Source organism: Drosophila santomea, chromosome 2R (genome assembly GCF_016746245.2).
Source record: "Drosophila santomea strain STO CAGO 1482 chromosome 2R, Prin_Dsan_1.1, whole genome shotgun sequence".
Lineage (NCBI taxonomy): Eukaryota > Metazoa > Arthropoda > Insecta > Diptera > Drosophilidae > Drosophila > Drosophila santomea.
In genome coordinates this window covers 20,821,256-20,843,777 of record NC_053017.2, presented here as the reverse complement: position 1 = coordinate 20,843,777, position 22,522 = coordinate 20,821,256, and the positions used below count along the sequence as shown (strand labels likewise).

Here is a 22,522-nt window from a genome sequence, read left to right as displayed (position 1 = left end):
AACCTTTGAAGCACATTTTTCCATATGATTGATTCACTTTTTTCGCCTAATTACAGCTCATGTTTGCACAGCATAGAGCATAAAGTAAATACTGATATTAAATATATCATTGGTATTACACGCACTCAATCAATTGATGACTTTTCAAGCCTGTCTAAGCATTTGCGTTCCCACGAGCAATTAGGCTAAATTACTGTATTAAGTGCACTCAAATCGACATTATTAATCATTTTGCGAATTTAACAACCATTAAAGTGATTTTGCTGCAGCTGAAATGACTATTAAAAGCACTCGATTCGAATTGATTGTGCATTTCGATGGCCAATGTGTCGGCGATTGGCAAAAAATATGATTAATTATGCAATGAAAATGTAATCACTTCGCGAATTGGCTTTTTTCGGCGGCAAATACAAAGGAGAAACATTTGCCTTGTGCACCGCAAACAAATAATCAAATTAATTGCGCTCGAATAGGCCGCAAATTGGTTGTGGTGTGATGACGGCCGCACTCCACGAGTGTCCTTAATGTCCTTTACAAAGTAAAACAATTGCTAGTGGCAAACTCCGCAACTTTGCAAAGGCCAATGCAAATATGCAAATTGGCAGCACATCGAAGGGCAGTACATTCAGCAGCCCATAAATCAAAATTAAAGAAGTTTATGCGCTAGATAAATGACCCGATGTCAAACGGGAACCGCTTTCGCTTATTGTTAGAGTCACAAATATAATTTCGCCAGTTTGCTTTTTTCCACCAGTCTTTTCAATTTGAAACAAGTGTGGAACAAGTGTGGACCAGGACCGGACTTCTATCCCATCTATCTATGGCAAATAGTTGGCTGCCAGCCTGCAATCAGCTTTTGGCTGTGCCAAAATGCCATTAGTATGCATGGGCCATGTGCCCACCCACATTTGCCACCCGCTCTGCGGAATGTTTGTTTTCGATTCCATTTGTTTTCCCTTGGCCACGGAGGACATGCTGAGTGGGCGAGTGTCACAGCCAAAGTCAGGCCAAGGGGCGGGGGGAAACGATCGAACACACGGCGTATACGTAACATACACATATTTCAGCGGCATCTCGTGCAATTTCGCCCATACAATTTGCAGGCCTGAGCCTGCGGCCCACTACGGTTTTCCGAATCTCCGGATACGGGCGAAGAAATGTGTGTGTGTGTGGTCACACGGAGCAAAATACTCACAACGTTATCTTCAAGGTTATGTATTGCCTGGGTCAAAGGCCAGTGCAGCCTGTTCAAAGTGCAGAAACAATCGGCAATCTTTGCATTTAAATTGAGTGTTGTTTTATGTGCTTCTATCTGCAGCATTTAAGGGAGAGCCATTAACACAGTTCATCCTTTGTCAATAGGAATTGCTGTGCTAAGAATAAAAATGGAAAATGAACTTACTCTTCAAGGTAGTATCTTTAAATAGAGACAAAAGTTCGAAATCCAATTCGCTCAGTGGAAAGGCCGGTAAAGTACAGAAAAGCCCATGTAGTGGCACAACCGCGGCATTTAGTATTAGTTGTAGGCAAGCAAACAAATAATTTGCATGCCACCGTTGCACACGCAAGCCGGAAAATGGGGAAAATGGGAAAACGGGAAAGCCAGCTGATGGGGAATGCGGCTGGCTATGCGACGTGGCGTAACCGTAACCTTTAATTTGCAAATTATTTTGAAATGTTGCGGCGCGCTCGTGTCGAGTGCATTTGCCGAAGTTATGCAAACTGTTGGACAAGTGAGTGCCAAGGATGGGTAGGCTGGGTAGTATGGGATACGCCAACATCATTAAAATTCATTAGTATGCCTTCCATCGCTTCGCCTCAAATATTGCAGATTTAAAGGGAAAGCTGGGCGACTGCTGTATATTCCGCGCTTTGAGGACGTTGACAAGAAGCCATCGTGGCGGGTCTTGCATAAAATTAGCTTTCACGCATCACCGCCAAGTACGGACAGGCTTACGGACAGGCTTACGGACAGCCTTGCGGACAGCCATACGGACAATCATGCGGACAGTCATGCGGAAGGCCGTGAGAATGGATTAGATGCTCGGCGGAGCAGAAGGAATCCAGCTAATTACAAACGGAACTGGTGCATGGGTTCAGGTAATTTCCATTTAAAGTGGAGTTGCCAAGTTAAAGGGAACCCACTCCGATTTATACTATATATTATAGCTTAATTGTTGCGCTGTCAGGCGACATTTTCGGGCCCTCGGCCGTGATAAAGCCGGGTAAAATATACGCAATTAGGCAGGACCAACAGGATTCGCAGCCAGATGTCTGGGCGGTGACTAATGAAGTCGCAGATTAGGGCTCCCAAAAATAAACATTCAATGCCGTATGCCTGTGCTATGAGGCGCTGCTATCGGGTTGACCCATAAATCAGGCAAATAAATCAGATGGAGGACATGCCCCGAAATACTTACACTTGAGATACTGCTCGTTGCGGGCTATCACCTTCTCGGCATTCTTGCGGGCCAGGAAGAACCACTCGGAGGTGTTGCCCAGATAGTGGTACTCCATGGCCAGATCCTTGGCGAACACCGCTCCCAGATTCGGTGGCGGCAGCCGGTAGGCGAAGGGGCAGAAGAGGCCCGGCTGCGCGGGATGCTCGTTCCAGTCGAAGCAATTTCCGGCCGCGAATATATCATCGTCGAACTCCACCATGGACAGCACGGAGGCGTGCAGCAGGTTGACATCCTCCTGCACGGAGCGGCCGGTGGTCTTGAAGATCCTGCGGAGACAACAAGCGAGGCATTCGTCGGATATTAGTTGCAGGCGAGTGAAAAAATTGCAATTTATGGCCCTGGCACAGCCAGGAAATTGCATTCAAAATGCATGCGGTGTGGGAAGTGCAAGTACCGAATGTCTAATACCCTCGGCAGGGCAGGGAAGCCAAACGGAAAAGGAAATTAAACGATTTGCATTGTTTCCTTAATTCCCTAATACGACAAGTTGGCCTCATTAGTATTCAGTGTATCTATATAATTTAGGGTTGCTTTACAAATATACACCTAACTGCTTAGATCCTTTGAGAAAGCCCTCAAAATGTTGCTTAATATTTTCAAGAGGTCGTTAACCGATTTGTTGCGAAACCATGTGGGCACGTAGCTCGTCCTAAGCCAAACCCCTTCTTGGGTGGCAGGGCATGAATATTATAATGTAATAAGTTTTGAAAGTGGCTCAGTGGACCAGTGAACCACCAGTGAGCCGGTGGACCAGTGAACCAGTGGAGAGGGAAGCCCCCAGAATTGGCTTCCTTTCCTTCTTGTTGGTCCGTCATTTTTATTATATTTATAACCCGGCTGCGAGGGATGGCGGTTGTAGGGCTGAGTTATGGCCCGCTGGCTGTTTCAAGTGCACACTTACTAACTATACGAGTATAGGCGCGTTCAGTGCGCATTCAACCCGCCTCAAACTGTGCTCAAGTGCGCTCCTGGCTTTCCATTGTCTGCGGCCCGGCGCAGGATGTCCTCCCGCGCATCCTTGGCCCGCCAGCCATTCTGCCTCGAAAGTGGGTAAACGAGAAAATTACATTGAAGCTAACTGAATGGGGGGGGAGGGTGAGTTCACCTCTTCGCCTGTCTGTGTAATATTAATTAAATTGTTGCCAGTGCAGACGAGGCGCAGAAAAAACGGGTGCTGCCAAAGAAATTGTCACAGCATCGACTTCAATTCCATTTTCCAATACATTAGCCAAAAGCAATGGGTGAGCTGATACTGGAGCTTGCGACTCCCGCATGTGACGCACTTGCTAATTGGGCGTGGCTCATTAATTCGCTGGCGGGCCTCATTTGTAAATGTCAAAGGCATATTTTGTCAGCCAGATCCGCGCCCCCAACCAACACCCCCAACCAAATCCCCAACCAAATCCATGTGCGAGTGTCCAAGGACATTGCGGGGCTCAAAAGTCGCCTAATGATGATGGTGCCGCAGACATTGTTCGCTGGTGATAATGCTGACTTAGCTGGGAGCTCGACATGGAGTTGACAGCTTTTTTCCACCAGGCTCCCATTATTTATGGCCAAAACGCACATACACATACACATAAACGCTTCCGACATGGCCAATAATGAGTGCTCATATCTCACCGTAAACATTGCATGCGGCAGCATCACATGTGCATAGATTTAAAAACTGTTTACTTACAATTTCTTTATTAATATTATTATTTAAAGTTATGATTAGTATGCTCCTCGTACTATATTCATTTTTTATGTGCACTTGGTTGGTATTCAGGTTGCACATTTGTTTACTGTGCAGTCCTGCAAGTCCTCGTTCCCCAATTAACATTCTCCGCAGACAACTTGAGTTGCAGGGGATGCTTAAATAGTTTGGGACGCTTACAGTTGCAGTGTTGCCTGTTTTCCGGCTTTTCCACCCCTCCCCCTCCCCCTGAGACTGAGACTGAGACTGTGTCCTAAAGTGTGCTAAAAACACTTTTCAGCACTTGAGTGCTGGGAAAGAGGTGAAAGCAAGCGCAAAACAAGCTTCAGGTGCCGGTGGCCAGGACGATGGAGGTGGAGGTGAGAACCAGGACATGGGGATGCAGGAGCAGGAGCAGGAGCAGGTAACTCGGTAAGTACTCGAAAGTGCTCCTCCCTTTTGGCCTTTGTCTGTGTGCGCTTTTGGAGCGGAGCGGGTTAACTGAGTCGCAGGCTTAAAGGTGCGCTTAAAGGATACGAGCCACGTAGCAACCTCCTATGATGCGGTTGCTTGGTTGTTGTTTTTTTTTTTTGTTAATGCCCAGATGCGTTGTAATTACGCTTACGCAGCAGCTGAATTCGAAAGTCGAGCACAGGATCGCTCTGACGTTTAATTAAAAATATGTTGGCCATCACTGGCCAGGAAGAAAGTTATTCTTTGCTCCTTGCAGCTTGCCAAAATGCCCAACTACCGCGATTTTGAGTACCTTAGAGGCTGTTTCGCTTATTTGTTAAGCACATGATGCCAGCCCAGTCAGCCGAGTCGTGAATCGCCTTGGAAGTGCAGAGGAAAAGCCGCCTGGCGGCACTTAAGCCGCTTTTATTTGTTATTCTACGCGGGAAGGCCGTTGCATGTCGAGGTTGGAATTTTCCGCCGCTTTTCCACGTCCATCGGTTTCCCTTTTGTGGGCTCATATTTGGATTCAAGTCGATGCCAAGGCTCTATTGATTTCGAAAATAATGCAAAACAGCACGCGAGCACACGTACAAATAATATAATTGCCCAGCCGTAAACAAGGAAATTTAATTCCTTTACTACAGAGTGTGAAGAAAAAATTAATTATGCAGGGAAAATGAAATATAATTTCAAGTTTCGGCACCTGGGGCCACGAACTCTGCGGAGGCGCGAAGGACACACGAACGCACCCAAAAGTCCTGGAGGGCACTTCAGGCTGCTGGCCGTGTCCTTTTGGCCAAAGCTAAAGCCAAAGCCAAAGCCTCTAGTATCCTTTGCCTTCCGACTCCGACTGCGTGTCGGCATCTTAATTGAAAGCGAACTGCTCCGGTTTAATTATTCAAAGCCAGGACACTTTGGCACATCCTTAGAAAAGCAGGCTGACTGAGTGACTGACTGGCTGAATGACCAACTGACTGACTGACAGACTGGCTGAATGACCAACTGACTGACTGACTCAGACGACGCCCTTTTCGTCTGAAGTTCGCCTGGGCCACCCTCATTTGTTTGCCGGGTGCGCTTTTAATGGCCCATAACGGTCAAGGCTTCTTGCCAATTTTAATTAGGCCATAATTAAATGATCAAACGGTGAGGCAACGGCATAGCTGAAAAGATACATATTTAGATATGATTCTGTGCTAATTACCTTCCGAGAATTATGTTTTCTTTCCATGTCTGTGAGAGCTTATAAAATTATGGAAAATGTTTGCTTTCCATCATAGAGGGAAATTGGATTGCCTTTTAGATACATTTACGTAAGAGTTTCACTGATATAATCTCGTACGTATATTAAATCTCGTGCCAAGCTAAGACAAGTGAAGAAATTAAAGAGTTATGTGTCAAATTTGGCATGGAGTGCTGTCATGCAAGTTGCCATCGAAGGCAAAAGATCAAAAGTGTAGCCCCGAAACGAAAATCACTGCCAAACTCACACGACATGACAGTGTTCAGTGTGTTCAATTAGGTAGCCGGAAAAGGAGTTCAATTAATTAAAAGTTACCCCATGTTGGCCCAGTTTGTAGCACTTTGCTCCTCCTGCCTTTCTGGCTTGTTGGCTTGCGGCTAATTGAACCTACAGGCGACATGTTTGCTGTTGGCATGTTTATGCTGGCCACAGGACCAAGGATCCGCAGGCCTTCTGAGCTCTGGGCCATTGTTGAAAAAATGCTTTTTGATTTAGTCCATTAATTGCTTTCAACTTGCTAACTTCTTTTCAACGCACTTTGCCAGCCCGATGATTATTATTATTGCAGGCGCAGAGTGCGAGGGCGCAAAGTTGCCAAACAGCCAAACATTTTTTGGCCAAAAAGTTTCCCTTTTCTGATTTCCTGCCGCCGCGCATAATGAGTCCTTGTGTACTCCACCAAAAGGACCAACTTTGCCCGCCTGTCTGTGGCTCTGGATTGTGGGTTTCTGGGCTTTGAGCTCCGCGTTCTGCGTTCTGCGTTCTGAGTTCCGAGTTGCGCGATTCAAATGTTTTTATTGCGCAAAAATAGACTCGCAAAAAAGGAGGCGCTGCAGTGGCTTAAACGTTACGCATTCGCCGCGTGGGCCAGCTACTTGAAAGCGGCGAGGCGAAGGACTTGTTTTCGGGGTACACTCGACAAGTTTGTTAAGCTGTTAAGTTATGGCAACATGTGTTGCACAAAGCGCGCCAAAGCGATGCAGTGGCGTAGTTTGGTAAAGCCGCAGAAAAGGGGGGCTGAAACAGCTGAAACATTCACAGACGACCTATTATAAGTTGGACTGCTGCCTCGTTCGCTAAACTCCCGGGCTAAATTGAGCTGAAACAGCGCTTAGCGACTAAACTTTCAACACTTTTCATTCAATTACTCAAACGAGAGGCATTCCGAAATGCTCTTTGCAAACTGAAATTGAATGTGATGCGGTTGGGCAAATAACTAATCTGTACGACTATTGCAGCTCTAATAGAATGATGAAATAATATTTTGGCAAAATGCAATCATAAAAAGAACATTTATTTAAACAAGCTTATAAAGAATTTCATAATACAACTAAAGAAATTAAGAGCTAAACAAGCTCATAAAGAAGTTTACAATATCACTAAAGAAGGTAGGTGTTAAAAAGCCAAAAAAATACACAAATCAAATGCCGTAGTGTCATTTGCCTGGTTAGTAAAGGTTAGTAAACTGAGGCACCACTGTAACCTGTGAAATGCGTCAAAAGGGGGATTCACCACAACCCGATTCAGATGCAGAACCAGAAACAGAACCAGAACCAGAACCAGCACCATTTGCATCCAACATCGCCAGCAGACGACGACGAGTCAAACCCAGATGTGAATGGGCTGGAGTAAACCAGCTGGAAAAAGGGCCGCGGCAAAGTGGTGCCGCGGTGCCGTGGTGCACAGGTTGCAAGGAAACCGCCCCAGCCCATCCGCATCCAGGATGCTCCAAATGCCGCCGCTGGCCTACATGGGCATGCATGTCCGTGTCAGTGGCAGCTACATTTTTAGTTGCGGGTTTCCAGGCGGCGGCGAGGGAAGAATGCACATTAGGATTGTTTTGCACAAAATGAAAACAATTTCCATTTTGGGGCTAGACAACTGCATTCTGTAGCGGCCAACAATAAAGCTGGCGGGTGCAAAGGTCGGTGGGCGTGGCTGGTTTGGGGGCCCAAGGGGGCAGTGTTATTAGCACCACCCGCTGGGCAAAAGCCGAGTCGAGTAAATCAAGCGGCACAAAGTCGCAAAGCCCTGCACACTGCGAGAAATCAAGGGGTAAGTGCTTTGCTGTGACCTCGCTGTCAGCACAGAGAGAAATTATTTAGTTAGTACTATAACAAAAATATAAACGGAAATAGGGATATACCAAAAATGAATATAAAATTTAAGATGAATACAGAAAGTTTTGGTTATGCATATAAAACTCATATCCTTAAACCCCCAAGGACATGCATTTTTCTCCGTGCGAAACCGTTTCCTGAACATTGACTTGCATAGATATTTGTTTGCTTCCGTTTGAAGAGAACTTTTGAAGGATGTTGACGATGACGCGGCTCTGGGGAGGGATGGGGGGTTTGGGGGGGAAGTACTCTCCGTGCAGGATCCGCCTTTTGGGGGTGGGGATGTCCTTGCTGCTGTCGCGTTTTATTGCCGCTGGCAATTGGAAACTGCATCGCTTATGCAGATTTCAATTTCGATTTGTTGTACGAACTGAACGCAAACGGCACTCGAATTCCAAAGGCATTGCGAGTTGAAACAAGCGACGACTTTGGCAATAAATTATTTGCCAAGTTTATCGCCGAACTTCCGCTGGAAAATAACAAAATCATTGCCTGGCAAATAAGAGAGATGTGCACTTGAACACTTGAAGTCGCTGAAGCCAAAGCCAAAGCCAATGCAAAAGCAAAAGCAAAAAGAAAAGGAAAAGGAAAAGCCAGAGTTGTAGCAACAAAGAGGGTTTTTGTTGGCAGAGTGTACAGGCAACCGGAAACTCAATTTCAGGACATGAAAAAGCAGCAGGTCCTTCGCACGATTCTCACCTTCTCTCTGCGCGACGACAACACATTTAAGTACTTAAAAGTTTTCCGATTCCATCCGCCACATTGCCACACTTTTCCCTCTTCGGCTTTTGTGCCGTGTGTGCGGAGCTGAAGTCGCTTTTCCTTTCTGTTTGCCGTCTGCACTTCGGCGGCGTGAAGGCAAACTAACGAAAAGTGGCCAAGGCAAGAAAACAATTGAAGCTCGTAATTTCAACTTGAATTGATATTGTTTTTCCTGACAGCCATTTAGCCCGCCCCCCGGCCCCCGCCTCCCTCGGTTCACCTTCTACCTTGGCCGTTGTTTTCCTTAAATGTTATCCTTGTTTTTGTTTGCGCAACAAAGTGAACGGGAAATGCCCAAACCAAAAAGCGAGCGGCAACACGAAACAGGACCCTTCGCTGGCAGGGGGCGATAACAATGTATCACTAAACAATAACTTCAATTAGTATCTATCTGTGTAGCATTTTCCCTTCGCTCCTTTTCTTTCCCTTTCATTTTCATTTTCATTTCCCTTTTCCGGCCGAGGGAAAAGTTTTCCGGCCACCCTTGATTATGTTAACACAAGCAAAACTGATTAAAACGGATCCTGATTAGCCGCATGCCCCTCCAGAAATTATGAACCCGTATCTCTGGCCATGCCATTAGATTTATGGAAGTCAAGCTGGATAAATCAAGGAGCTGGAAGTTCAGTCCCAGCGGCCACATTTCCCATTGAACAAATAGAACAAATAATGAAAACAAATGCCTGGCATATGACACTAAATGCAATAATGTTGATCCCTCGCCAGATCCGTGGCCGTTTGCAATTTAATTTATTGACAGTGAGACTTTGACATTTTATTGCTCCCCAGGCCAAGCTACGACATTGTTCGCTTTTCCCATTTTCCTCGCTTTTCCTTGCTTTTCCGGCCTTTCCCCTCTGTCACTTAATTTGTCAAGCTGCTCGTCGTTTGGGTTAATTGTTTATTTGTGCGTTTTATTGACAAGCGGCAATTGTTCCTTGGATTCGTCAGCTTGTTGTCCTGTCCTCCCTTCTTTGCGGCTTTTAACAAATGAGTTTTTCGCTAACAAATGGCCTTGATTTCCCGGCTCAATCAGCGCGCAAAAAGTTGTCATCTTAGCTGGAAAATTATGTCATCGCAATTTGGTGACCATCGACGCTTGGACAGTATCATCCAATGGCCTGTTGCACGAACTCAAGTTGCCTTCGTTTTTGCTCACAGAAAGTTTGCTTTTTTGCTGATTTCTCTTTTGCTATTTGCCACAAAGACACTCAAGAAAAAACAGAAGGACATAAATTCCAGGTCTAATGTCTGCATGGAGCACATACGATGCGTGTATGCAGGCAAGGACATTGGGACACTTGGACTTTGAAACACAGGACGCAGCACACAGCACACAGGACTTTGGAGTCCGAAACTTTGGTGCTCGGACTTCATAGTCAGATATGCGAAATCTGATGAAACTTTGTGTTTATTGTGCCTGGCTGCTGGAGAGCAGCAGAAGAAAAGCAGAGCTCAAAAAACATGGCAACTGGGCTGGCAGGCTGGCATGTCCTTGGGATTGTCACTGGGGCTGTTATCCTGATACACGATATACTGCCAAATCGATGATGGAAGCGGAATGGACACACACACACACACACATCACATCAGCCTGGTCAGTTTGCAAGGCTTGGACAGCTGGAAATTCCAAGAAAAACCAAATGAATTGCCATCGTTTTGGTCGTCCAGGTAAATCAATGTCCACCACCAGCTGGCCTTTCTTTTGGCCACAAGAATGGCGCAAACTTTTTGCCCGGCACGCCTGCCACGCTAAGTAATTGAACTTTTATCAAAAAATTGCACGCAGCCAGGCGGACGGGAAAATCGAAGGAAATCGGAGGAAAATCGCAGGGAAAGCGACGCTAGTTCTGCCAACTAGGACCAACACACGAAAGCGAGAGCCACAGGCAACAAGAAAAGCACATTATGCTCCTTGTTGACAAAGGACACGGGCCAATCTAGATGAGCAGAAAATGGCGAGTATCTGCTGAAAATTGAACCCCGAGCAATGAGCGATGTTGAATGGAAAATGGCAAATGGAAAATGGACCCCAAATCTCTAGTTTTGTTTTTATTTCCGTTTCCAAAGTGGGCTTTAAATATTTCATATTTTTCTGTTATAACAAACGGCAATAAATTGCACTTCGATGGACATGTCTATTGTGTAGAACATGGCAAACACAATTTTAAATGGCAATCAACTACTACTTGCACAGCAATAAATATGTAATGAAATTAAAATTGTGTAAATAATCGATTTTGCACCTTACTTTCAAATAAATAATGATTAATAGATGCTAACCTTATTCCATGGACATTTGTTCAAATATGATAAATCACCAATTTTGCTGGCACTACAAATCTATTTGATTTAATTTTTAACTGTCAAATTGGCACTTTTCGATTTTGTCTAAAAGTTGTGCTGTATAACTGTAAAGGAACGCCCTTTTTTTTGGGAGGGGGAAATAGGACCATGCCAGTCATCAAATTGCAGTCCTCCGATGGGAAAGTTTTCGACACCGACATCGAGACGGCAAAGTGCTCGAGCACCATCAAAACCCTGCTGGAGGATTGTCCACTGGAGGCGGAGCACGACACACTCATCCCGCTGCCCAATGTGAACTCGGCGATCCTGAAGAAGGTCCTCACTTGGGCCGCGCACCATCCGGAGGATAATGCAGAGGAGAACGAGGGCGAGGCAGCCAGGCCCATGGTGCAGATCAGTGCCTGGGACGCGGAGTTCCTGGCCATGGATCAGGGCACGCTCTTCGAGCTCATCCTGGCGGCCAACTACCTGGACATGCGGAATCTGCTGAACGCCGCCTGCATGACGGTGGCCAACATGATTAAGGGCCACACGGCGGAGGAGATTCGCCAGACCTTCCACATAACCAACGACTTCTCGCTCTCCGAGGAGGATTTGCTGCCCGTGGCGACGGAAGTTCCGGAGGAGGAGGACGAGTCCACGTCCACAGTGTATGGCGACATATAAATTAGGAGTGAATATGGCTTAATAACTTTCCCGAAGGCTTCAGGGCTGGTAGCCGGATTAGTATGGTACTCAGACATTTTGAACTGATAAGCAATATTACAAATATAATCGAACATACCGCATTGGGATTGGTTTTCATTCTACCAAGATTTCTAAGATCCTGAACTTAGCTAATATTAAAGTATTCTAGTTTCTATCTAAATTACCCTGCAGATGTATCTCGACCCCCAAATGACCTTCAGGGAAAGAACACTACTTTCTTGGCCACCACTGTGTAGTGCGAAATCCATTTCCATTCCCATTGCCACTTGCATTCGCCAACCGTCTGGCCGAAAACTTTCGATTGGAAAAGTTTGCCATGTGAATATGATGTGGGCAGAGGAACTGGCAAAACTTTGACCGTGACGTCCACTCACCTGGTCAGCATATTGGCGCGATTGACGGCCACCTCGGCCTCCACCCGGAACCTGTCCTGGGCATACCGGTCGACCACGCCCTCGCCGAGATTGAGCGAGGTGCCAGCCACGCAGTTGGAGCCCATCAGGTGCTGCTGCTCGATGTACTGCAGGAACTTGGACACCAGATCGATCTTGCTGTCCCGGGCGTTGATCACGTCGGCGGTTATCTGGTTGGACTCCATATTGTCGCCGCTGTCCTCCTCCACATCGCCAATGACCAGCTGCTTGGTCTTGTCATCGATTTGCGCATCCGGCGGATAGCCATCATCCATGGTGACCTCGGAGGTATCCATTCCGGCCTCGGAATCGGAATCAGAGTCGCCATCGCCATCGCCATCGCTGTCGAAACTGATCTGCTTGACCTCCATGCTGGCCGCTTGGGATCTGGCCTCCGCCTCCGGTTCCCGCTGCGCCGCATCGTCCATCCACTCGGTGGTGCTGAGGCTTTCGTTGAGCGGCAGCAGCTTGCCAAATGGCTGACCCTCTTCCTCCTCCTCATCCGCGTTGTCCTGGGCATTTGCGTCGTAATCCGATTCCGCGGGGGAGTCCCGCGTTATGGTGCCCATGCGCCCATGCCAAGTGCCATTCACCGGTAGCAGGCGGGTACTGGCGATTTTTGGCTTGGTGGTGGTGGACGGAGGAGCCTCATCCTCATCGAGCTCCTCGTCGTCGATAGTGTCTTCATCGTCCTCCTGGTAATTGGCCTCATCACGCACAAATTGGCGCGCCTGTTTGACACCAATATCCGGATCACCTGTTGGGGCCGCCGTAACGAATGAGCTCTCCAGCTCAATCTCATCCGCCAGCTGCATGACCTCGTTGAGAGCCGTGTCCTCGGTGTCCTCGGTATCCTCGCTGGTGGGACGACCCTGCAGGTGCTCGGCCTCGGCCAAGCTGCGGTGGTTCTTTGGCGGATGGCGGAGGCCCAGACTTTTGTCCACACTTTTGCGTATGCTCTCGTTGATTTTCTTCTTGTGCAATTTGCGGATTTTGTGCGTGACGGGAGCCGGGGAGGTCCCGCCCACACCCGGCAGCTGTGTGGGCGGGATCAGGAGCAGGCGGGTGGTCCCAATGCCACCACCACCACCACCAGCACCCCCACCACCAACGCCACTCCCAATGCTGCTGCCACTGTTGTTTGTGCTGGCATGGAGGAAATGCGACCGAGAGCGCCCGTGGCGAATGTTGAAGCTGTCGCCCGTCATCAGGGCATCGGCTTCCGCCTTGATGCGGTTCCGTGGCGTAGGGGATCCAGGACCCGCTGCTCCTACAGCTCCTGCTCCTGCTGCTGCTGCACCAACGACTGTTCCAACGGCAGCCTCTGGCTGTGAATCCAACTGCGCGTGACCTTGCATCGCCCACAAGCCCATCGCAAACAGCAGCTGCACAGCCTGCGGCATCCGCATCCACATCCGCATCCGCATCCGCATCCTGGGGCTTGTGGCTCTGTTTCTTTTTTCGGGGCGCTTTTTGAGTGCGAGTGCACCCCTATATCGCTTAGTTGCGCTCGCCTTGATTGGCTGATCAGCACTTTGTGTGTTGTGGTTATCGATTTGCCAGGACTGCTGCTCCTTTGGCTGCTGCTCAGCTACCTTTTGCCATTTTCAGTTGTCAAAGGCTAGGACGAGTACATCACGCATCCGCACCGTGCCCCCGTGCCGCCGCTGATTTGGGCGGATGGTCAGGGCGCTGGCGCCCATTTCCCCGCTCCACCCACTCGCTTTCCTCGTTGCTCGCTTTTCCGGGGAAACGCTGAAACGGAAGGAGAAATCCAGTGATTAGCCCCCGACATTCAGGAATACGATGAATGATGATGAGCTCGATGGAATGAGTTCGCAAAATTACAGCAACCAAAAAACCAATAGAAACATCAAAGCTCTTGTGCACACTATTCAAATAAAATATTTAAATAGTATTTGCTCACTTAACCATTCAAACGAATTAATTATTCAAATATATCAGCTCGATTTTTAGACGCTTTAAACTGTTTGAAATAATGCTTGAATTATTAACTAGCTCTACAGAGCTTAAACTACAGAGTACTCAGAGTCAATAGTTAGAGCATGTTTATTCTACCGTGTGAGCCGCGGATTCTTATTAAAAATCTGAGATATCCTCCTGGGAAATGAATTTCGCCATGGTCTTTTATTTATTTTACCCCTCCCCCCTTGCATTTTTTTTTCCATTTCTTTGTGCCCTTTGCTGCTTTTACGTTTTGCGAGAGCAAGGAAAATGTTTTCTTTGAATAATGTTATTTCTGTGTTGCGTACTTTCCCTTCAACAAAAATGAAGGTCGCGCACATTATTCCAAAATTCAGAGCAGCGAGTTAGCGTAATCGTACTGCCCGACCGGATTGTTGGCTACAAAGGCAACTGGGCCAACAACAACAACAACAACGACAAGAACAAGAACAAGTTGTGCTCTCAAATTTGCTTTAAGTCGGCAATTAAAAATTTCCGCATCTAGGCGGCGGAAAAACAACACAACTATATGATTGTTTTCCCGAGAGTCGTTGAGCAAGGGAACGCGTAAATTGCGCATACGCCGCGTGGCCGCCGCATTGTGGCAGCCGAGTGCCTCTAGCACGCAAATTAAACGCGATTCGCAAGAAGTGCGCTTGATTGTCAACTGGGGAAAATTTCGCGGAAAAACGCGGAAAAAAGGCAGCCAAGTGAACATAAATAAAAGTGAACGGCCACAGCTCGCATAAATATTATGGCGCTAACAAATTATACGCCATTTAAATGTAATACTAATTCTGAAAGGAAAATCCACTGAAATCCACTTGCCGGCTCCAGATTTCTGTGCACTCAAAAGGCGGTGAACAGAGCATTACGATTTCATACTACGCAATGAAGAAGGCACACATTTCCTGTACAGGAACACAAGAATACTATATATTTCAGAAACCAGACACAGGAAGCAGCAGCAGTTCTAATTTCGAATTTTATGAGCCATAAAAATTTCTCAGAGGCGAGACCAAACGTCAACAGACACACAGCAAACACAATGGACTAGAAGTTGGCCAGAGCGAGCGTGGAGATGTGAGGGAAGGATCCAGGAACCAGGAACCAGGAGCCAGTATCCTGTTTCCTGTATACAGTATACAGGGTGGACTGTGGATGAGGCCATAATGGCAGAGCAGCAAGAGTAATTGCCACTCCGACCACATGGAGGTGTGACTTCCACTTTTGAGCCCGGGATCATGCGCCACTATGTACGATTAGTACGGATTTGGCTACAGTTTATGGAAGGCTTTTAAGCTTTAGTTTGTACTGATTTTTATCTAATTGCTTAAGCTCTGATGTGGATAAATGTTTGCTTGAGATTCGGTATACTTATGAGGCTTTAAGATGGCGGTGACATATGAGCTTTAGCTTCTATCTACATACATACTTCTTGCATTGCCGCAAGCTAGTTTCATTGCCAACTTTTTATATGCAGCTTTATCCTCGCATAAACATGCTTTGTGAGTTTTCTGACAAAAGCTATGAAAGAGACCATGAATTTTGCATTTGCAAGTGTCGCGGTTTGGCAGTGCAGGGACCATTCCAATCGAACAATAAATAAACAATTGACGTTCTGCGCGCTCCTTGGAGTGTGAGGATGTGATAGTGTGAGGGCGTGAGGATGGTGGCTTCAATTATTCATAAAGGCCACAACAAGTCAAACGGAAGCACGACCAGAAAAGGACATCTAAGTCGTGCTCTTTCGCCAGGGGCTTTGCTGTCCGCCAACAGGAAATGGAGTCTCCGGGGGAATGGCTATATAGTCCCTCTATTTGATACCGGTTACTGGTTTTGGTTGGACAGTGCTAATGCATTACGGCAAACGGTCGGAATACGAAAAGCGTACAGTGGACTGCAGGGGGTTAATGGTGACACTCTCATGCACTTAACCCGTGACACCCAGCCACCCAACAACCCAACAGACCAACAGTCCAACAACCCAGCTCCAACTCAGCATGCGGGCAGCTGTGAACCCGTTGACAGCTGAGCTCCCACTTTTCCAGGAGCCAGCCCTCGTCACAGGTGAGTGGCTGGTGACTCTGGTAACATGACCTCCACACGTGGACCCGACTGTTTCAAAACTAACAATCCAATTTCTGGCAAAGAGCAGTTGCATCTGGGAGCACGAGGGCGCTTAGTCTGATTAATGCCCACGGCGAGTCCTTTGCCAGGTCGACTCCAAAGGAAAGGCAGCTTCCGTGTAGAAGGGAGATCAAATATCATTTCAGTGTGAACTCAACCAAGAAAGCTATGATTTATTGTTTACTCTGTGTAATATTTCCTTTTTGGATCATTTATAAAGTTGTTTTAAGGTTAAAAGTTATAGTAGCTCCGCATACACAGTCTTCTTTAGCTAAACTTCAGTTTTTCTTACAACTTTAGTGCACCTTTGATTTCTTTCTGTGTGGCCCCAAAACTAAACCTTTCGACATGTCCTTGTTGTTGCTCAGCTTTGCCATAACCATTCACTCAGGAGCAAACACAACCTACTCTCAGCATTTTGCTCCTTTGCACTCCTGCAAATTTATGCAAACACATTAACAAACTCAACGCATTCGCTTTGCATGGGCAAAACAGCAAGGAAGTGTCCTTGTTGCTGCCGGTGACAAAGTTGGAGCGTTAAATGAAATTCGGGTAATTTTTCTGTCGTTGGCAAAGAAAGAATGAAATGTCTTTTGCCAAAATAGCAAAAGAAGCGGAAACGGAAGCGGAAGCAAAACCCGTCAAAAGAAGATTCCAGCAACGCAAAGATTCCATTCCTCGAAGTGGGAATACCCTTTTGAGTACGTTTTAAACATAAAGAGACATTTCAATCATCACTTTTGTATACAAAAGGATCGAAGAGAAATGAAGGATATTATGAAGCTAAAATCATTTATCAAGAAACATTAACATCTTTAAGGAATAGCTTGCATTTCTGAAAGCTCCAAAAGAGTCCTGCTGCCAGGACAGAAAGCAACCCTCTGCTGATAGTATCCGCATCCTTTGGAAAGGGTATTCCGGAGGCCGTAATGGAAATGGCGCCCTCTGCTCCGCTTCATGCCCGTCGTCAACTCATCAGCAGGACCACCTTTGTTAGGTAATTCACATTATGTGTCGGCAATGGCGTCAAAATAAAAAAAAAGAAAACAAAGGAAAACACAGCTACAAACATGAAGCAGCGTGCCAGGAATACGAAAAAATGACATTTGACTTTTAAATTGGATAATTTTTCTGGCTGCCTGGCGGGTTGCCAATCAACGAGGAGCAGTTACGACGAGAAGGGGTCTGTCTGGCTGGCATCGCATCCAAATGATATGGCATGCAATCTAATTGATTTTGATTAGAAGCTGATAAATGCACTCCGCACAAAGAGATGGATTATAAGTTCAATTTCTTGCGAAAACAGCGCCTGCAACACACATGCAACTTGGTGGCAACATTCAATGTGTAATGCCAATTTGCATACAAATGATGCAGTAAACCCACTTCCACGCGCTACCCACAGTCGAGCTCATCTGGGATGTGGGGATCGGTGGAGCCACTAGCAAGTACTACGAGTAGCTACAAAAATCATATAAAACGCTGGCAAATTGCTGAGATGATGAGCCACTTGGGCCCTGGCTTACTCGGCTTTTCCTGCGAGCTGGAAAAATCGGGGTGGAAAATGCCGTGTGCGCTGCGTTTTTATGAGCTGGCAAACATGATTTGAGAATTTATGAAAATAAAAATTGCACAAGCAACTCTTGTTTTTTTTCGCTGTTTTCTCGTTGGGCGGTGAAATGCTTCCTTCATTAGCTTCTATTTGTGGACACAACCGGAGGTTGTATCCGGAAGTATTTATTTATTTATTTGATGTTGTTTTGTGTACTCTTCAGCTGCAAATATTCCCTGCAAACACCTACATATGTTTTTGAATTAGGCGAACTTGTTCGGTCTTCTGCTTCCCAAAAGGTTATGTGGGCTAAAGTTTGCTGTTTGATAAGCTCGAATACTTGCTAAAAAAGTTGCCAAGAGTTTGCAACTTGTTTACTAACCCATTTTACCATTTTGCTGGTTAAATACATTTGCATCGAGAGAGTTGGCTTAGAAATGCCGAGCAGGTATCTGAAACCTCCTGCAAGTGCCAGCAATCTTATCTCCATATTAACTCGGCATCATAGCCCGGTAAATCGTATAATAGTTTGCAGGCCCCTGGGATTAATTTCGGTTTAATCAGATTCGGAACAGACTGCCAAGTCTGCGGAACAGCAATTCGTGTGCCAGTGATATTCGAGCATAATTGTTTTCCTCTGCCGAGAAACACTCGAGAGTGGAGGAGGAGGCTGTGTGTGCATGTGCTTCTCTTTGTTTATCCAGGCCCAGCTAACATAATGGAATCCCGGGAAAATGAATTCGGATTTGCACGCAGCTTTAAGACACGACGATAAGGATGCCAGCCCATGTACGTGATGGCTGGGTAGCGAGTGCCAAATGGCAGATTATGTCGCCAGACATTAAATCACCTGCACAGGTAAAATATACGCGATGCTTAGGCAAAATCAATTCTATTTATACGTGCGGGCATAAATTGCCCGGTAACAGACTTCCACGGAACTCAGACGTGCTCCAGATGCTGTGGGCCATGGAGGCACAAAGGATATACTCGTAGCAGTCGTAGCTGGCACTGGTAAACACTCCCCAACAAAATGGAGCTGTTGTCCTAATCCCGGCTTACAGGGAAAGAGAATACACCTGCGAATCGGAGAAAGTATTTATTTCCAGGGAAATTTATAACCGGAATTATGTGCTCAGGCAATGTAAACCAAACTTTGCACACTTCCACACGAAATCCGAATTGCCAAAACATTAACTTTAGAGTTCCCAGTCCAAAATTGCTATACTTTAGAGTGTCCTTTTTGGTGACATTCAAAATAAAAAACTTATCTTGTACCGAATTAAGCGGGGATTATGCTAATTATGTGTTTTGATTTTTGCGAGACGTATTTTGAATATGAACACAACCCTTTAGGGGGCTTAAGTTAATTGGGTTTTCGCAAATCACACTCATTATAATAACGAATTTAAAATATTCAAAATTATGCAACGAATTGGTGCTGGTCAGAAGTTAATCTCTGTAAACAGTAGCAGCAAATTGTTGATGGAAGCCAAAAGTTTTGGCCACTAATTCATGGCTCAATATTGGAAAACGAACGCAGTTGACCTTGCCACAGTGGCAGGTCAATAAATTCAGCGGCCAGACTTTGTCTAGCCAGCTGTGGAAAGCAATGCAAAGGAAATGGCAAATTACGCATACGCCATGTGGAACGCGGCTTTAACTTATTTCCATTGTTAATGGACTGGCTTTGCCTTGAAAGTTTGCCCTTTAAGCGGCTTCCTAATGGACAAAGTGTGTGGCCATAAATTGCCGCAAGGACTTCGAATCGACTGAAAAAATAAAGAGCGCATAAAGTATAAATATAAAATAAATAAAAAGTAAGTAGTGAAAGAGGCAAAGTCAAGGCAAGGCACAAAGCTCAGTCAAATGGAATTTGCCCTAATTTATGGGCCTCGACAGCATGAGAGCCAATATAAAACATGACGTTGCCCTTTTATTGACCAAACAGACCAAACAGACCAGTCAGAAAGGCAAATCATCAGCATCAGGCCTCGTCAAGCGGAGATTCCCCAAATCCCATTTGCCCCAGCTCCCCGAGCGAATCTCCATCGATGGGCCGAGTGGAGAAACGCTGGCGTTGCCAAAATCTGAATCGCACTAAAACTATTAACTAAATTATCGAGCAGAGTGGAAATAAGCGGGGTATTCGCATCGTAAAGATACCCGGATGACGCCAGCCCGGCGAAAAGTTTAAAGCCAGTCTGCGGAAATAACAAATGTTAAATGCTCATCAATAACACTTCCTCTTACTCGGAAACTTGCTGAGTGCCCGCCGCCTGCTCTTTGTATTTTTTGTGCTTTGTTGTGCTGTGTAATGTGATTTATGACATCGTTCTTTTTGTGGCCGATCACTGAGAGTTGCTCCTCGATGTTCGCTCATGTATAAATAATCAAATCCAATTTCGTTAATGGTCTGCGTCGTCGGTCGGATTGCCAGCTATCCGTTTAACCAGTGTTCCACCGATTTGTTGTGCCGAAAATGCATAAACTTAAAGCCGAGTTGCCGTACAGCAGACAACAGGCAAACCTGTTTTAATTTCCTGCCCGTGTCAATCAATTTCCAAGGACCTTCACCGTGCAGCGCCTGTCTGGTTGAAAGAGCGAAATAGCAAAATAGCGAAATAGCGAAAAAGTGAAAGGCGTGGGCGGACTGACGCACACGTGCCGGGGTAACAAGCAGGTGGATGCCACACTCCTCCATGCCATCCGAATCCGTGAATGGCCATGTATCTCCATCTGTTACATAACTTTCGGTTTATGCACTTCTATCTCGATCGAAGGCACCACACCGCCGCCAAGGGTCATTTTCATTTGGTTTCGCCTTTATCGCAGCTCGTAAATTAATAAAAGCGACGAACAAGTGAGCCGGCAATCAACGCATCAACTTGGCCCAGAACACACCGTACTGGGCTGGGCTGACGACAATGGCGTCATTAAATAATACAGGCCGCACGGCGAAAGGATACTCGTATCCTTACAACGCCAGCCTTGGTATGTGTGTGCGCCTGTGTGTGTGTTAGTACTTGAGCACAAGCACACACATATGGCCAGGTCTGAAAGAAGGTGTTTTAGGAGCTCCTCTTCTGGATTCGACTTGAAGGTTTCTCTTGGAGGTAAGAAAGGTATCTATATTCTGATTTTACACAAGCTTGTCACATTTTGAGTTGAGCATGTGGATCGTTTGACAATTATTTTCACTTGCAAAAATGTATCAGTTCTAGCTAAATACGTTTAATGTTGATTTTCTGTTTTGCTTTTCGTTTTATTGTTCAGCATTCTATGTTATTACGCTTGATGTGTGCTCTTCGGTTCGCTCATTATCGGAAATATCATTTTTCCATCCTGGGCATATCTGTTTTCATATGTTTTTTCCCCTACCCAATAGTTTCACTTCATTGCTCGCATAACATCCTCCTGCGAACGCATACGCAGCATGCCCATTCTGTCGCCAGAGGACCGTGTGTGCTGAAATAACCGAGGGAAAATGGGGTGAAAGTTGGGGGCATGTGGGGCAGCAGCCACGCCCACACGCACGACTTGTCAGTCAAGTGACGGTGAAATGCTTGTCTTTACTCCGCGCCACCAGCCTTCGTGGCATTGTCCTTTGTACCAGGACGACCGGGGAGGAAAGTCAGGCTGTTGGGATGTGCGGGTCACACACAGATGACAATTTAAGAGGACCATTTTCGCGAGCGTGTCCTTGCCCCAAAGTCTGCATTGAGCTTTCAACATTCAGCCGGCAACCTTGACTCTTGACTGTTGCTCAAGTCGTAGCTTCAATTGTCGTGGGGGGTGGGGGGCTGGAAGTTGCAAGTCTGACAAATGATACGATGCCCGTGGTGGCAGAAGTTTCGCAATGCCAAACTCCATCTCCCCAGTTGATTGCAGACGCATCCTTGCCTTTGTCTCTTCGCAGGCAGCTTAAAAGTTCCGCTGACAACTGTCGCCATAATTCACTTTTACAGGACAACCGGGCAGGCAGGCCCTACCGCTCAACCAGAACGTGAAGTAGAGGGAAAACTAGAGGGAAACTAGGGGAAAACTTGGAAACGACACTTGGCCAAACAAGTTGCAGGGAAAGCGTCCAGGGAGGCGGGCCATAAAACCTGCCACCAACCTCAGCCTTCTTCGCTTTTGGCCATTTGTTATTTAGAGAACTGCCGCAATTGTTGCCATTTGCAAGCGCTTCAATCACAGAAAGGCAAAGAAACCTCGGCTCAAAGCACCTGCTGCCTTGGGCTAAAACAAAAAAAATAATGGAAAAGAAAAGTGCCGAGGGAAAGGCACAAATCATCTGCAGAAAGAGCGGGAAAATGTCGCAGAATGGACTGGCAGCAAAAGAGAGCTAGTCGCCTAGATTGTAACTCAACTTTGGCATTCGATGGCAATTATTCTGTCATTCGTTTCTTACACTGACTTACACTGACCACCGCCAAAGGAGTGTTCCCAGTGGAGGAGTCTAGCACTCAAATATCCTTTTGGTACTAGAATCGAGTTGACAGTGAAGGACGTTGAGTATTAAATACTAACTTTTGGCTTACAAATTGTGCGTATAAACGTAGCATACGATATTTCACTGCCATCTGCAAGCCAAAACCCATAAACGAGAATTTGACCGAGGGCACTCAATCAAAGCTGGAGAGTAAACAACCTCTTACCTTGCTGACCCCTAAATGCTGCTCAAAGGAGTGCAATCGGGCAGATCGGGCCCATCTATACCCAT

General features: G+C 46.3%; 2 protein-coding genes across 2 annotated transcripts in view; one reads left to right on the top strand and one right to left on the bottom strand.

Moving 5' to 3' along the window:
* The window catches only part of LOC120445307, a 48,791-nt gene that overhangs the window by 22,976 nt on the left and 3,293 nt on the right, over positions 1–22,522 (bottom strand). The window contains exons 2-3 of the mRNA XM_039625617.1: positions 12,111–13,904; positions 2,421–2,728 (exon numbers count right to left, since the gene is read on the bottom strand). Of these exons, the coding sequence (XP_039481551.1) occupies positions 2,421–2,728; positions 12,111–13,582 (1,780 nt within the window). The 5' untranslated portion in view covers positions 13,583–13,904. The remainder of the gene's footprint in view (positions 1–2,420; positions 2,729–12,110; positions 13,905–22,522) is intronic.
* Positions 11,073–11,816, top strand: LOC120445310 (S-phase kinase-associated protein 1). Its single transcript, XM_039625620.1, has one exon. It carries the CDS (start codon positions 11,176–11,178, stop codon positions 11,692–11,694), a length of 519 nt encoding a protein of 172 aa, XP_039481554.1. The 5' UTR covers positions 11,073–11,175; the 3' UTR covers positions 11,695–11,816.